The sequence below is a fragment of the Callionymus lyra genome, chromosome 4 (assembly GCF_982586985.1).
Source record: "Callionymus lyra chromosome 4, fCalLyr1.hap1.1, whole genome shotgun sequence".
NCBI classification, from domain to species: Eukaryota; Metazoa; Chordata; class Actinopteri; order Syngnathiformes; family Callionymidae; genus Callionymus; species Callionymus lyra.
Genome location: NC_141821.1, coordinates 15,346,539 through 15,362,446, shown reverse-complemented (window position 1 = coordinate 15,362,446; position 15,908 = coordinate 15,346,539). Strand labels below are relative to the sequence as shown.

At 40.5% G+C, this 15,908-nt stretch overlaps 1 protein-coding gene across 6 annotated transcripts in view; it reads left to right on the top strand.

The window, feature by feature from the left end:
* Positions 1–15,908, top strand: part of atp8a2 (ATPase phospholipid transporting 8A2) — a 54,712-nt gene that overhangs the window by 29,142 nt on the left and 9,662 nt on the right. For all 6 annotated transcript variants that reach the window (XM_087788900.1, XM_087788897.1, XM_087788895.1 and 3 more), the window contains 6 exons: positions 5,448–5,620; positions 11,666–11,849; positions 12,135–12,245; positions 14,465–14,539; positions 14,823–14,945; positions 15,317–15,395. In XM_087788900.1, coding sequence (XP_087645026.1) covers positions 5,448–5,620; positions 11,666–11,849; positions 12,135–12,245; positions 14,465–14,539; positions 14,823–14,945; positions 15,317–15,395 — 745 coding nt within the window. The remainder of the gene's footprint in view (positions 1–5,447; positions 5,621–11,665; positions 11,850–12,134; positions 12,246–14,464; positions 14,540–14,822; positions 14,946–15,316; positions 15,396–15,908) is intronic.

Here is a 15,908-nt window from a genome sequence, read left to right as displayed (position 1 = left end):
CTATATTTCTTCTGGCCAATATTTTTAAATACTGCAATGTTTGAGCAGCTTAATATTCTGATGCTCTTGAACTACATTCTCTAAGGATTATAGTGCAAGACAATAACAAATATAGCTCCTAAAGTAACCTCTTGGCTGTGTAAAACATAATGGTCCATGACAAGAGGCTCCGCTGTGAACCAGCCAAACTGGGACCAAACTCAAGTCAACAGTTAAAAGTATTGCACGGGTCCTTTGTCATGAGCAGCTCCCTGATGCAGGGGGTTATGGGAAAATTGATTTTAATGTACCAGTATTATTTTGTAAGGCTCCATCTCTCAGCTTGTAATTGTGGTTTCATGAGGCTGTGACTGTAAAGCTGATGAGTGATGGAACACATTTTGCATGTCAACACTCTGAGAAGCTGTTTCAACAAGACACTGTTTTATTGTTTTCCTAGTGTGTTAAGACGTGTAAGCCAGACATCCCTCGCTCCAAATGAACACGTGTGCTCCAATTTAACAAAGAGTTTTATACTAATATATAAAATAAAAAATCTGAAGCACACATGAAGCACAGTATGGAGAGGATTGTACAATTTATCTACAACATGTTCTCTAGAGGACTTGGATGTCTTCCTAATGCCAAAGAAAGTTTGAGGCCTGAAGCAAGACGCCTGCTGAGGTTTGATGGCAGCTTGCACCGATTCACTTTAATCATTTCCGCACTAAACTAGTGCAACCGGTGGATTATCACACAAACTCGAGCATTCATGTTTAATTTGCTTTTATAAGGATTTGTGTAAAACGTGAAACTGCTCAATGGCTAAAAATAGTTGAATTAGGAGTCCGTTAAGATCCGCCCATGAATAAATATGTAATTTAAATCAAGTTTACATCTACATATTGAACTAAAGGAAGCGATAACCAGTGTATTTTACACAGAAGTTCTCTTGCGTGCATTGAGCCATATTTACAAATAAATAAATGCATAAGAGGAATCATCATTTCTTTGTATGGCTTGCAGACACTGCCCCCTCCTGTCCGACACCGTTGTCCATTTAATGTCTCTCACACCTCCACCTCCACCTCCGTCAGCACCTTCTCAATGCACAGGATGCAGTCGGACCCTCTCGGTGACAGCACAATTGGTTTGTTCAAGAGACAAGACAGGAAGTGTTGTAACAAGTTATGAAATCGGTCAGGATGTGCAGAAACACCGAGGACTTGTGTGCTAGATGGACTATCTCTTCTTATATGGAGGGAAAGTAGAGGGGGCGGGGCCTATGGGCGTGCGATGAGTGAGCGGTAACACGATCTCCTTTTGGAGCTTCTCCTCATCAAAACAAATCCTGTGAGCGATGCCTCCTGGGTAAACGCCTTTCAACCGCTGTAGCTGCGACGAGTGCCATCTGTCACCTTCGCATGCCACACACCAGCAAAGGCCACGCCTTCAGACAAGATAGAAGAGGGGAAAAATGGCCACCAGATTTAGCATGGCATGTATTTACGAGAAACTTTTCCCAGAGCTGCCATGAAGCCACAGCGCTGCCCACAATGTTCAAGCAGAGCAAACAACGTCTGTCCTCGCCTCATTTATCATCTCTCCGTCTAGTCGTTCATCATCGACGGCATCATCTTAAGGGCATCGTTGTGCGTGTACTATTGTTCTGGAACAAATCACATGGGTTTGTTTTTTACAGGTCATGCCTCCCACCGATTTATTTTTTTTCTAGTGTGTTTCTGGCCCAGCGTGTCGGGGATGTGGGCGTCTGTACAGATGCTTGGTCTGATAATTAAACTGCGTATTAAAACTCAGCGGTGACACACGTGAGGAATTCATTCTCCACCTTCTTCTCCCTCAGTATCTTCTCCTTCTCCACTGTGTATTCTACAGTCCATAGACATTAACGTCAACTCCAGCGGTCTCTCAGTGGCTGCATATTTTTCTAAGTATGTATGTGTGTGTTTGTGTGTGTTATAGTAAAGTATGTGGCGAGCCAAGTTGACCTGTGCTATCTCAAACGCTTCCACGCCCGAGCCATTTTCGTGATCCAAATATAAACCTGATAAAATTCCTCGCTGAAGGGCCTGTGAACTTGGTTTGTCCGTGTTTGTGTCGAGGGTTTTCTCTTCAAGCTGAACTGCATGTGACACTAAATATTTGGCTTCAGAGAACATGGAAAAATGCCGCCGCTTTTTGCAGTTGCTGTGATAAAAGACGTTTAATGGCAAGAGTTGCCGAACAATGTGGGATAATTGTTGTGAAAGAGGCATGCCAACATAAATATATATAAGACTTGGACTATACGTGTCCCTAGTGCTGCCTATTATTCTTTATTGCATTAATATTTCGCCACTTCTCTCCTTTTATTAGCAATAAAAGCTGATTTTTCGTGAACAATCCTGGAGATAAAAGTTCGAACATGAATGCATAAACACATTTTTTCTCCGTGAGATGACCGGAATTCACTGGAAACTCGTTGATAACAGAAAAGGAAAGTGATGATTAAGTGTTTTGTGGTGAAGCAAAACACAATCTGGATTCATTAGTATTTTTTTTTTAGATTCGTCACTCTCTGTGGTTCTGAAGGAGCTGCATAAACGATCCTGTTCTAGTTTACCGTTTGATTTTTGTTCAAGGGATTCCTGGATCCAGATGAACCATTGAGCTCGTTGCTATCATTTATTTAACAAATATATATTTTCTATACATTTTAAACATTACCTACAGTTCATATTTATTCAAACTATTAGGTCATATTTGAGCCCTTTTTATTTTTTTTCTTAGGGTTTTCCCAAACTTGTCCATCAGTTATTCTTTCCTTGTATATCGAATAGTTATTTAAATAATTATTTATTGTATAAGTGGGTTTTATCCGTACACAACATGTTGTTCTGATACCGGCGGCCCTCGTTTACTTTATTTATTGTTCCAGGTTATTTTAGCTGGCGGTTCTGACAAGACCTTAAATGACAACTCACAGCTGCGCAGGCATTCATCGGGGGATTGACCCGGGTGACCCGCCTCTTTGCAAGTACGACCCGAAAATAATTCAAGCTTATGCTACCGTAAAGTCGGACACGGTGACAGATGTAGACGGATGGCTGCTCGTCAAGGAACTGCAGTATTGATGTCAGACCTTCACCGTTACATGGGGTCTATTAATAATTAGTTTAAGTCACATTATTTGTCATTGGTTACCTCACATGTTAGTTCTTCAATGCAGCTTTATTGACATTAAATAGCATTTAATTGACATGTCCAGTGGCCACAACGCGAGGTCAGGTAGTGAAGACATGAATCTGTCTTCACCTCCGACGCATCCGGACTCATCCACACACGCCGTCACCAACTCAGACCGACACACTTTTCTTTTTTTAACCCTCGCTGAGACATGAAGGCACTTTGAGTTCCTGACAACCTGTAATCTCCTTTAATCCTGTCATTATGTTTTTGTTTTCTTTCCCCCCTTTTTTGTGAGGGGGGGGGGGGCTGCAAACAGGAATTCCGGCATACACTGAGAAACAAACTGCCTCAGGCTGAGCGAGGCGATTTTTTATTTTTTTTTATTTTTAGAAGAGAGATATTTGTGTGTGAGCAAGAAGAAAAGCTGCATTGTTTTTTTTTTAGATATGTTGTTGAAGAGCTCTGGCAGGAGGCTGGTTGGACCATCACTCAGGTCTGGTGACTCCAACTCTGTGAAAGACTGCGGAGACAGAAATGGCGCCAAATAAACGGTTTAATGTTAGCAAGTCTTTTCTTCTGCAGTTATGTCCTGTGCAGATAATTACTACCTGTTTAGTTCTATTGCCTGTTTCCACAAACAATTCCAGCTACGGGTCATTTCTGTTCACGTCATTCCCTGCTTGTGCGTGTATTCGCTGGATTCCTCAACCAGGAAAAGTCCCTCCGTGGAGTTTGTTTTGTCTGGATGACGTTGATTCACTTGGACTTGTATAGATTGTTCGTATTTGAATTGTTTAACAATCTGACACTTAAACACGAGAATATCTGTACTTGAGTGAAATAATAATCAAACTTTCCTTTTTTCAAGATCGTTCTTGCAAAAGTAGTTTTAATCCTTATTAATCAGGATAATTTCCTTTAATTAAATTGTAAATGTGAATTAGGTGGTATTAGATAAAGTATATTTCAGGCATCTATTATTAAAATGTAATTATGATTTGAATAATTTTATACGTGACTCAAAGAAAAACATCAAACATAGAAAAATAATGTGCAAATGTGTGCGTTTTTTGGAAGAGGTGTGAGCCGACTGGTAGCGTGTCTGCGTCGCCACATGGAATTCATTATGTCCCTGCTTGATGTTTATTTTCTCTATTAAGCCGCACTCCATTATTTCCAAGAGCTCCATCAAAACTGACAAAAACAAAAGCAGGAAAATTGGCATCTGCTTACACAGCTTGTCGCGTGATGTCTTTCTCTCTTTTCATCGGCTCTTGACGCCTTTTATTATTCTGGTTCTGATCTAATTTTCATCCGCGCTGGTACGATAATCTTCTGCGATTGAAGCGAAGATGCGAGCCTTGAGAGCTACATATTGAATTTGCTAATTGTTGCTGTGAAGGCGTCTTGTTTCCCTCCGATGAATGCATTACGTGCAACCAGAAGCACATGTCTTCTATTTGGTTTTGACCTTTCAACAAATTTGTCTTGGTTTGATGTGTGATTTTGTGTTTTTCACCACTTTGCGTGGCCGCAGAAATGCTGAGCGCCAAACTGTGGGAGTGAGAGTCGGGAGATTAGTTGGTACAAGACATTTGGTGGAGCTGAACTGAAGCCAACTTCTTCATTGTCGAACTTTAAATTGTATTATTGGTGCCATTTTGCTATGGTTTGCAGCTCAAAGTTTAAGAACCAGGTTAAATAAACATCTTTACAGTTAAGATACTATTTTAAACGACACTAATCACTGAAATTCAGGAACATTTAATTGCAAAAAAATACGTTTTTTTTGTGCCTAAACAAATTCTCTCCTTTATACGAACACAAAATAAATTAAAGTTCAACGTGTTGTTGGGGAAATATATATTTACGATGTGGTTTCTGCTGTTGGGTAGTACAATCTATTTTTGATGTTACATTTAAGTCACATTTTGATTTGAAAATCACTCAAATAACATTTCTCACGACGGTCTTATCCAGCGGCAAAATCTGGCCTGTCGTGTCATTTTAATGTGAAACTGCCACATGAAAATAAATGTGTTTTAAATCAAATAATATTAGATTATAGACTGATACAATTATAGAGAGACTACCAATAACCGTAAATATTCCTGTCTAAGGAAATAAATGAGTTTGGTAAGAACTGCAAATATAATGCATCAGAAGAAAACATCACTGGAGTCAAAATTCCTGTTTCACGCATTTTTGTTCAGAGTACTTGTATTTCTCTGTAATAATGACAACCTTCAATAAAATGTGACCCATTCTTGTGTTTGCAGGCCACACGCGCCACTCTGACCAGACACTGCTCATCTCTGGGCGACTCTCTGAGGAAAGAAAACGAGCTCGCGCTGGTCATCGACGGCCAGACGCTGAAATACGCTCTTTCCTTCGAGCTCCGCCAGGCTTTCCTGGACCTGGCGTTGTCCTGCAAGGCTGTCATCTGCTGCCGGTAGGAACCATCTCTAAAATTGCTCGGACAGTAATCTGAAAAACACATGTACTTTTTTTTTTTTTAACAAACCTGGAAACATTGAATCCGATGAATTAATGTAGATAATTCTGTTTTGGGAGGAAAATCGAACAATCAAGCATTTCACAGAGTAGTTGATGATGAATGAATGAATGAAATGAATATTTACAAATACGCAAAACAAACCCAAAATTAGTGAAACGAGAAAAATAATGCATGATATACAATACAATAATATAATATATGTACTGTAGATCAGTGCGCTCCAACCTTGCACCGTGGAGTGGTTCAATGCTGGCATTATTTTCAAGGACCAGCCTTTAGATACAATGACAATAAAAGCCAACTTAAATAATATCTTCACCAACTAAAATGGTATCTTCAGAGTCGCATGCTAATATGAAATTGTATTTTTTCACACGCATACAATCACACACTGATGGGAGTAGGCTGCGACGCAGCGCGTCAGCTCAACCATCAGGAACAATAAACGTATCTATGACGCCCCAGTGATGCGAGTCCTTTTATTTTGTATCCCAAAGAATGATATATCTTCTTTCACTCTTGAAAAAGTGTCCTTGCACTAATCTGCTATAACATGAGAAAAAATGGCTTAATCTGCATTTATTTTTATTTTATTTTTAATTTAAATGTCTTTTTCTGCCCATTTTTCCATTTTATTTTTATTGTACAATTTATTTTTATTGCATATTCCAAACAATGCAAAAGGTAAACGATAAACTGAACAGAACTAAACAATCATGACAAAGGTAAAACGGTTAAATGAAAGAAAAAAAAGAGTGAAATAAAAAACCAAAACAAAACTATAGTACATAAATCATTAGAAATTGACGTAGTGGAAAATCTGAAAATACATATCATAATTCAGTCTGTAATTAATTTTGATTTATTTTATCTTATTTCAGAGAGAAGTCTGTATTTAATTTTCAGTTGTGTGTCTGAAGTGAGTGTTGAGTGTGAACTGTTGCTCATGCATGGAGCGTCACCTGGAGAATGCTGCAAGTAGGTCATGTTAAGGTTAATTAGTTCCCTTAGTCTTTTTTTCATTAAAATTAATCGTTTAATCAACGACTCGCACAACCTTTTCCAAACACATCTTCAGGCTCCATTGAAGCAGACTGTGGAGGGATTATCGTCTCCGCACGAGAACGAGTCGCCTCGTAATCCAACGTGATCTAAACATGTTAAATTCCTTCGTTTGCTCATCTGCCGTAAACAAGCTCGTCTCCTCACAGGCGTCCAGTGACACCGGCATATCCACTCGGGTGAATCCAAGGAGACTTTTTCTTCTTTTTTTTTTACCTTTTTGGGTCACGTTGCTCTGCTCTCCAGCTGTGCTGACTCACAAAAGAGTTTCCATTCATAGTTGGTACTGTGCGTGACAGGAGGGATGTAATTGACTCTCTCTTGCATATCAAGGCTACATCCGGACTCATTCCTCCCAGGCCTCGCTAAACAGCCCCCAGTCCCCCCTTCACTCCCCTCTCGCTCCGTCTTCCTCTGTGTCTGCCGCTGCCAGACTCATGCTGCCTCCAGTTAACCCAGATATAATTTACGTGCGCTCTTATTTAAAGCACCGTGTGTGAAGTGCCGTAGCATGTCGAGCACACTGAAGCCACTCTTTTCATGCCGACCGCACCGCTGACACTAAACACTGCAGGAGTGACCGTAACACTAACACCGCGATTAGTTGGACCTCGGTTCTATGGCGGCTCTGCATTGGAAGGAATGGGTGGGAAATATTTTACGTGACCCTTTTATTACTGTAATTACACACAGGTGGGCTGAGTTTATATCTTAAACTGTGGCTGTAAAATTGTCAAACGTCTTCTTAAAATATCGACCGAATCACTGTGAGAAACCGCTTCAATGGGAAGACGAAACGCAACCAGATTTTTTAACAAAGTACTCAAGACATGAATATAATGATCCGTTTAAACCTTGTGTTATTATTATTTTTTCATGTAATTGATCAACATCCATGAGTTTTAGTGTGTGTGGTATGAAAAGGGACAAAAAGTCCAAACTCGATATAAAAATAAATTTCGCTGCATTGTTTTGACGGACATTCAAATCAATGTGATTAATTGTATAATTCACTTTGACAGTTATAGTTCAACCAAAATTCAAATTTCACAAATTTTTCTACTCACTCTCATGTGGACTAAGGGGTAGAGTTACAGATGAAAATGAATGTCTTCGTCCAAATAAGACTACTATCCTCCACTACAAACAATCTTAAAATATAGACTTTTTCTCTGAATAGTTTCTAATATCGAGGCTTCAGTACAAGAATGGCGTTACTGACGAGCAGTATGAAGGTATTTGGAGTATTTAAGTGTCTTTTTGGACGAAGACAAGTGAGCTCTGGTCGCGACTGTCATTTAGTCGACAAAGATTTTTGCCTTTATCTCCAAAAACACACATATTCCCTCGAATATTATCTCAACCCTTAGTCGACATGAGAGTGATTATTGGAAAAAATACTCCAATCTTGTTTACCTACACGGCTCTTTTGTCTCACTCTCTGTGAATTTGTTACTAAAGAAACACACTTTGACAATTGTTTACCGCTATAATGTTCACACACATCTGATACATAATTAAAAGCTGTTTTGTTTTTCTATTTAAATTGTTAAATTGTTCCGTAGTTATTTTTCAGGGAAGTCTGTGTAACTCGTGTGCAGGTGAATCTAGTCCGTGTCAGAAGATGTTATTTTTAGTGCAAAAGTTACGGGTTCTCTGCTTTCCTGTTGATTTTAAGTTTTCTACATAGATGATACTTTCAAGGATTTAAATGACTCTCGGCGAAAACAAGATCATCAATTAAGTCTTTGTTTTGCAGTAGATTAGATTAGATAGACTTTATTAATCCCTCTGGAGATCTCTTTAGGGAAATTGTTTCCAGCAAACATCAGACGATGGTTTCATTAAGACAACGAAGTTCAAATAAAAAGAACAAAGTCAAAGGATAACAAAGTGCAAATATAAAGAACATAGATCACAGGAAATAACTCAAAGAAAAGCAATGCGAAGATTAGACGTGTGTCAGTAGTTATGGGTTCGCAGTGGTCAGTAGATGATGAGGAAGAAAGTCTAACTTGTCACATGGAAATGTGTCGACTGTGATGTCACAGGACTATCAGAATGTCTAGCTTTGAACCCAAATGCTGCTCCATGCTCTCGTACGTCTTCAAATAAGTTCTTCCGAATCACCCTGGTACCTGCGTGCGTGACCCGGTGGCTGCCACATGCTCGCACGCATGAACTCACTACGTGTTTGTTTGCACGTGAACATCCTGCCGCAAAGATCATCCAAAAGCCTTTCATCTCGCCCACTTCCCGTGATCTGGAGCGGCATTAGCGGGGAGACGTCGAGCCAGATAAAGACGGATTTGTGGCGAGAGGCTCGAGGAGACACTCGTTTATAAAAGTGAAAACAGGAACAACTGGGAGCAGAGGTTGACCTAAAGCAAGCACGGGGAGGCTGTCAAAGGGTGCTTGTAGCTCAGTGGTGGAGCTATAAAGACCACCCAGCTCTGTGATTTCAGCTTGACCAGGACATGATTCCACTTCCAAATCCTCTGAAGACGCGTCGTCTTTATGACCTGAGGGGCTTCCTGTCAGGGGCTAGACGGGTTTACTTGTGATTTAGTGGTATTATTTTAATAGCAATATTACCTCGCACTACATCCTGCTCAGCCGCGATGGCCCACACACCCCTATTGTTCATATCAAAGAGCCGAAGATTGTTGTTATAATCAGTGAAATTCCATGTTCAATTTCTGTTTTGTTAATCTTTGAATGAGAAGGCACGAGTCTTACAATTATATGAATCATCAGTTGCATCGGTTGCCGACACTTCAAACGCACTTTTAGCTCTTTTAATACTCGTTCATTTACACGAGCGAGAAGATTGTGCTGCAGCCTCGAACTCTCCTCGTCGTGCTTGTGATGACGGTTGAGACGAAGCAGACTTCGGCGTCAGGAAGGAGTGAAGGGACAGTCGCACCACTTTGTTGTCGTTCACGCCTGGTGTTGCTCAAAAGCACCTTTGCCACCCAAGTTGTGTAGTAAATAAAAAGTCATGAAATTAATAAAAAAGCTTTATTTTAAAATGTCTAATTTTCCAACCACAACAAACTGAAGTATTTCATCAGAGACTGGATTTAAACTCTAAACCTGATGATCAGACATGAGCAAAGTGAGGCCATTGACTGACTTGAGCCTTTATTCTATTCTCCACACTTTGGGGGAAATTTAAAAAAAAAAGGTTTTTAAACAGCTAAATTTATTACTACTTATTACTTGTTATAGGACACTATTTTATAACTTTTCTTCTTTATGCTCGTCTATTATTTTGAGGATATACTAAACGGTACTTTTAGTTCATTTATTCATTCATTTTCTGCCCATTATTCCCTTATGCTTATCCCGGTTTCTTAGGGTGAGGGGACCCCCTTCGACAGAATAACAGTCTGTCGCAGTACACACAAAGACAATCAACCATTCACACACACATTCTGAAAACAGCCAAGAAATAACATTTTATTTTCACTTGGCTTCATCTCTGCTAATGTATCCTCTAGAGAAATGCAATTGCAACGTCTGATGATATTTCTGTTCATAGTGAGTCAAAAACTAAAAATTCTCCAAATCAGCTGTTGTAGGAATTAACCTGGTGTTTGTCTGGTTTCTGGATTTGATTCATCTTCTCGTGCAGCTGTGTTTTGGGGAAAATTATTGGGGGGGGAGTTCGAAACAACTCACAAAATCAGGTTGCTGTGCTTTCCCCACTGTTTTAGGGATGCTAAATATGATTGCTAGCAGATTTTCACCTGGTAAACACATGTTCCGACAACACAGGGATGCAGAAATGTTCCTGGCAGACTAGTACCAAAAATCTCGTCAATTGAATGTAGTAACACCGGGTGAACAATATGGTAACCAGTGTAAATGTAGGTGTGCACTCGAAGTTGTAAAATTTGTTATGGTAAATATGATTCTTTAGAGCTGTTAGTTTCCTCCTGTTCTTCATGCTTTGTTTTGGCTGCTGTGATGAGGAGTGAATACGTGTGAAGCTCATAAATCAACTTCTCGTTTCAAGAGCTGTTTTGACAACAGAGACGACACAAATCTGAGGCAAATTTCATTTCCCTCTGCTCTTCTGCTGAGTTTATTGTTCTTCATAAAAGTTTTGTCTCAAGTATCTTTAATATTTTATATAGCATCGTGCTGACACCGTCAGAGATTAAGATCAGGAGGATAAAATCTAATTTGACTGCACATCAATTTGCTGAGATATTCTGGCCAAAAACAACATAATTTGATCCAGATAATGAAACAAAAGAAGCGTTTACCCAACAGCAGGCCTTTCATCAAGTTGCACCCTCCAGTTATATCGTTTTCCTCTCGTCACATTTATTGTCTTGTAATGTGCTGCTGAAGGCAAATAGCGTGACTGATGCTGGAAGAACCAAAACAAGAGTAAACCAATACATCAGCGGGGACTTTACCCTCCGCTGCAGGTTCTGATCGGCGTCGTCTCATCTTTTGTTCCCGGTGCAACACATGACTCTGTGAAAGGAAAATGAAGATCCACGGTAGCAGGTTCTGCAGAACAGCCCACCGCTCTCTGAACAAGCCCCCACGGGGGACGACTCTGTAATCCAGTACCTTTGGGTCCTTCATTGTATCTGTGAAGAGACGGAACCGGTTATAGGTCAGAGGATCAGTGATGCGGGTCAAGAGGGTGGAGGCTGAGCATGAGCACACACTTGATAAAACACACATTCAACATGACATGGATCTAATATTAGACACTAGATATTTGTTTAGTAAGAGTAGTGAACGTGCCAAACAGTCCAAGATAAGTTACGTGCCATTTTATTTATTTTTTTCTACTGGCGTGTATCATAAGTTCTCACCGCTCTCCAATTCGCAGCGTTTGCCAGCAGCTGTGCGAGTCTAAAATTGAGCTTCTGTTTTTCTCCCGTTTGACAGAGTGTCTCCGCTGCAGAAGAGTGAGATCGTGGATATGGTGAAGAAGCATGTGAAAGCCATCACGCTGGCCATCGGGGACGGAGCCAACGACGTGGGGATGATCCAGACGGCTCATGTCGGCGTGGGGATCAGCGGCAACGAAGGGATGCAGGCCACAAACTCCTCCGACTACTCCATAGCTCAGGTGAGCTCCGGAGAACCTCACTGCTGTGGAAAACTCATTTAATCTGGTGTCTGTTGGTCCTCAACAACATCCACGTATCAGCTTCCATCCTTATGGCTCGTTCAACTCAGAAAAACCCCCTAAGATATCTTTTAATTACTGATTTTGTTTTTCTCCAGTTGGATGTGTTTATCAGTTTGCCCTCGGGGGGGTCTGGTGGTGGTGGGGGGGGGGTGTCTTGCTCGATGCAGACTCTTCTTATCTGGGATCTCCTAACGTCTCTGACTCCTCTCCTGTTATTGACAGTTCTCGTATCTGGAGAAGCTGCTGCTGGTTCACGGGGCTTGGAGCTACAACCGAGTCACTAAGTGCATCCTCTACTGCTTCTACAAGAATGTGGTGCTCTACATCATCGAGGTACAAACACAGTCTGTCGCTAATGTTGTTTTACTGTCGGGGAAACATGACGTGGAAATGATTCGACGTGCCCTGAAACTTGCCCCCGGCTTTGTGGGTTTTTTAAACCAGTCAACATTTGGCTGGATATCATTTTTTCCATTTTTAATTTGCTGACAGAAGATCGTTACCAGAGAAACTGTCAAAGAAAAGCTTTTAATGTCTGCTGCTGTTGAATGTTTACAATGATATCACTGTAGAACCTTTGTTAGCAGAGCTACATTAGCTTTAAAGACCTATGCAAAAACTGTGTTGCAGGGTGTCGCAAGAAAATTGACACCAAAAGCACCATTTTTCTTTCAGCATTTGTAGAACTCAAATATATGGTATTGTATAGGGTTTTAGAAAATATAGATATGGCGATATATTGCAGTATGTTTTACCTAAGATACTATATTGAATATTTTGTTAGTGTTACCATAGTTTATGGTTTATAGTTCAATAAAGTTTTTTAAATATTTTTGTTTGCTTTACATTTAACAAACATTTATGGCTTTGTTCATTCTTATGTTTCAAAAAAATTTCTGGCCGCAAGATGGCGACATTAATTACGTCCTCTGCACCTAAAGAAACATTAAAATCCAGCCAGGTCATCAACATGTACTGAGGACGAGAGGATACAGTAGACTCCAGCTGCTTTTAAATCTGATGTTTGGTTCCAAAACAAATGAAAGCAGTTACGACTTTGTCAAGAGTCATGTGTTCTGTAAACACCAGAATCAAGTACTTGGGCAATTCTACAAGTACTTTCTTGTATTCACATCTAAACTATCAATTTATTGGAACCTCCTGTATTTGTTTGCTGCTCAAGTGAACATTTTTTATATCGTTGCTAGGTGGAGTTTTTTTTTTTTGAACTGACTTGTACTGCAACAATTGTTACTATGACATTTTTCCACATTTTTATTTGTGTTTCTATTTACCTCCTTGACTCTCTACTACTTTTCATTTACCATGGTATGTGTCGAATCTAACTTGAGAGTGTGATTATTATATATAGGTTAAAACAGGAAATACAAAACAGTGTCACACATAGACACGCAGTCATGTTAACAGAGACGTATTGCAGCTGTTTGTTGACAAGGCTGACATTGATGGACGAGGTGCCCTACTGGTGTCTGCTTTCTGTCTCTATTACACACACACACACACACACACACACACACACACACAGGAAATGTGTGTTGAGATCAGCAGTGACTAGACCTTGACTGTGAGGGTCCAGAGCTCGCTTGTATTTGTGTCTGTACATGCATATGGAAGGCAAACTGTCTATTATAAGGTGACATTTGTCAGCTGTGCCCCCGTCACTGGTGAATGTAGACCATTAATGATGTTAGCAGGTGCAGCTCCTCACGGGAGCCTCCGGCTGCAGACTGTTGTCTTGCTCACGCCACAGCTCCTGGTCTGTCAATGTAATGCTGGGGTTCCACCATTATCTCCCGTGATTGGCTCCCTGCAGACTGCGCCGGGTCAGGGGTTAAAAATTCGCCTCCGTCCATGTTGTGGAGACCGAGTGAGGACGGGCTGACCTCGACCCCGAGTGTACACGGCACCAGTGCGCGGCTCTGACACTTTTTCTTTGGCTTTTTCTTTACAGAAATTTAAATTAAAGAGCATATCTTCAATTAAAAGTTATATTTTCTCTTTGCACTTGATCATTGTTGCTCTGTTCTGAACCACCATGACCTTCTCGACCAGTGGAGTAATCCGCTCAGGGGCCACATTTTATGAGGGGCCATCAAGCAAAAAGGAGAGAAAAATATTAAGCATTTAAATCGGGCTAAATATGCTGAAGTTCTTATTTTATTGTATTTAATTTTTTTTATTTTAATCTCAAGCACTTTTGATTTGATTTTTTTTTTTGTTGTTGTTGTTTTTTACAGGCAATGAATTACAAAAGTCCTCAAACCTAAACCCCATATAGTCAGATTTAGAGACAAGTAATGAATAATGGAATAAACACTAAATAAAATGGTTAGTTTCTACATGGTCTTTGACTAATGAGGGTCACATGAATACAGTGAAAGGGCCCCGAAGGGACTTTGCCCAGTTCTTATTATAGGTACAGTTTCTATTCTACAATGATAGTTGTGACTCGCTGACTCCACTGTCAGACAATTTCACCTCTACAATTGTGCCTTTTCATCCCCTTTTAAATCCTCCCGTTGTCTTCGCAGCTCTGGTTCGCCTTTGTGAACGGATTCTCCGGGCAGATCCTCTTCGAACGCTGGTGTATCGGCCTGTACAACGTGGTGAGTATCTCCGGTGTCTCCTCCTAACCTCCGTCATTGTGAGAGCGGGCGGATGTTAAGTGGCATCGCTGGCACTCCACCTATCAATCCATCAATCTGGCTCTTCATTGTGTTGTTCTAAGACGTGTGTGTTAGTGTAGCAGGTTGTAAAGAAGGCCTTCGACAGAGAGTCCCAGGTTTACTCTACTTTACGACCACCGATGGTCACATGAAACAAATTCTGCAGATTTTTCTTCCTGTCCCGTGGATTTCTAACCGCTGTGTGTTTATTTGTGTGACCCAGATCTTTACAGCGCTGCCTCCATTCACTCTGGGGATCTTCGATCGGCCGTGCAGCCAGCAGAACATGCTTCGCTTCCCTCAGCTCTACCGTATCACCCAGAATGCCGAGGGCTTCAACACAAGGGTACATACAGACGGCGAGAACACACACAGTTTGTGCGGCTTCTGAAGTCAAAGCAAACTTTGCCTTTGACCCTTCATGCCTCATTGCTCACCTGTTGGGTCGTCGAGTGATGCCTGCTGTTTGTGTGGTATGCCAGCGAGTAAACAAGCGTGGCGGGCGGACGTGTGTGTTGCCGTGGCAACCGTAATGAGATTCATAAAGCCAGAATAAGGAAGTCTTTCATTTAGTTTGGCTCACCAGTGATCCAGCTCACAGTGCATGTTTATGTGTGTTTGTGTGCATGTACTTTGGATTTGGAAGGATGTGTTTTACCGTTAGCAACTGGCTGCAGTTACACCTTTTTTTTTTTTTAACACAATTGTCTTCTTTAGGTGTTTTGGGGTCACTGCATCAACGCACTGATTCATTCAATCATCCTCTTTTGGTTTCCCCTGAAAATGTTAGAACATGGTGAGTAACTCTTTCCTTAGCAAAATATACGACAAGAACTTAAATAAATCAGTTTGTATGTGTACATGTGTGGCTTGTGATGATGAATTATCAGTAAATTAAATTGTTAAATAACCTTATAACAACAAAGGAAATGCAGCTTCTTTACTTTTTTTTGTTCGTTTTTTTTTACCCCAGGTTGCAATTATTTGCTGATATTCTTTTCTTTTTTTGTTAGTGCCAATAGTGGAGGAAAGTATTTAGAGTAGTGGTGTTTATAATCTTGTTTTACAGTTAACAAGTGATTCATCAAATAAAAACAAATAAATTGGACCATTGACTGATCCGTAAAGCAGAAAATTGGATCAATAATGCCAAAATTACCGGAACACTGCAGTAAAAAGAAAAGCCTCATAACGGCAAGTCTCGAGTTTGTGTCGATAACCTAATAAGAAAAGGTAATAAGCCGTAGAAAATGTGGTGGGAATGGCTTTAAATAGGGAAAACTCTGTTGAATCATGAAGCAAATCAGTT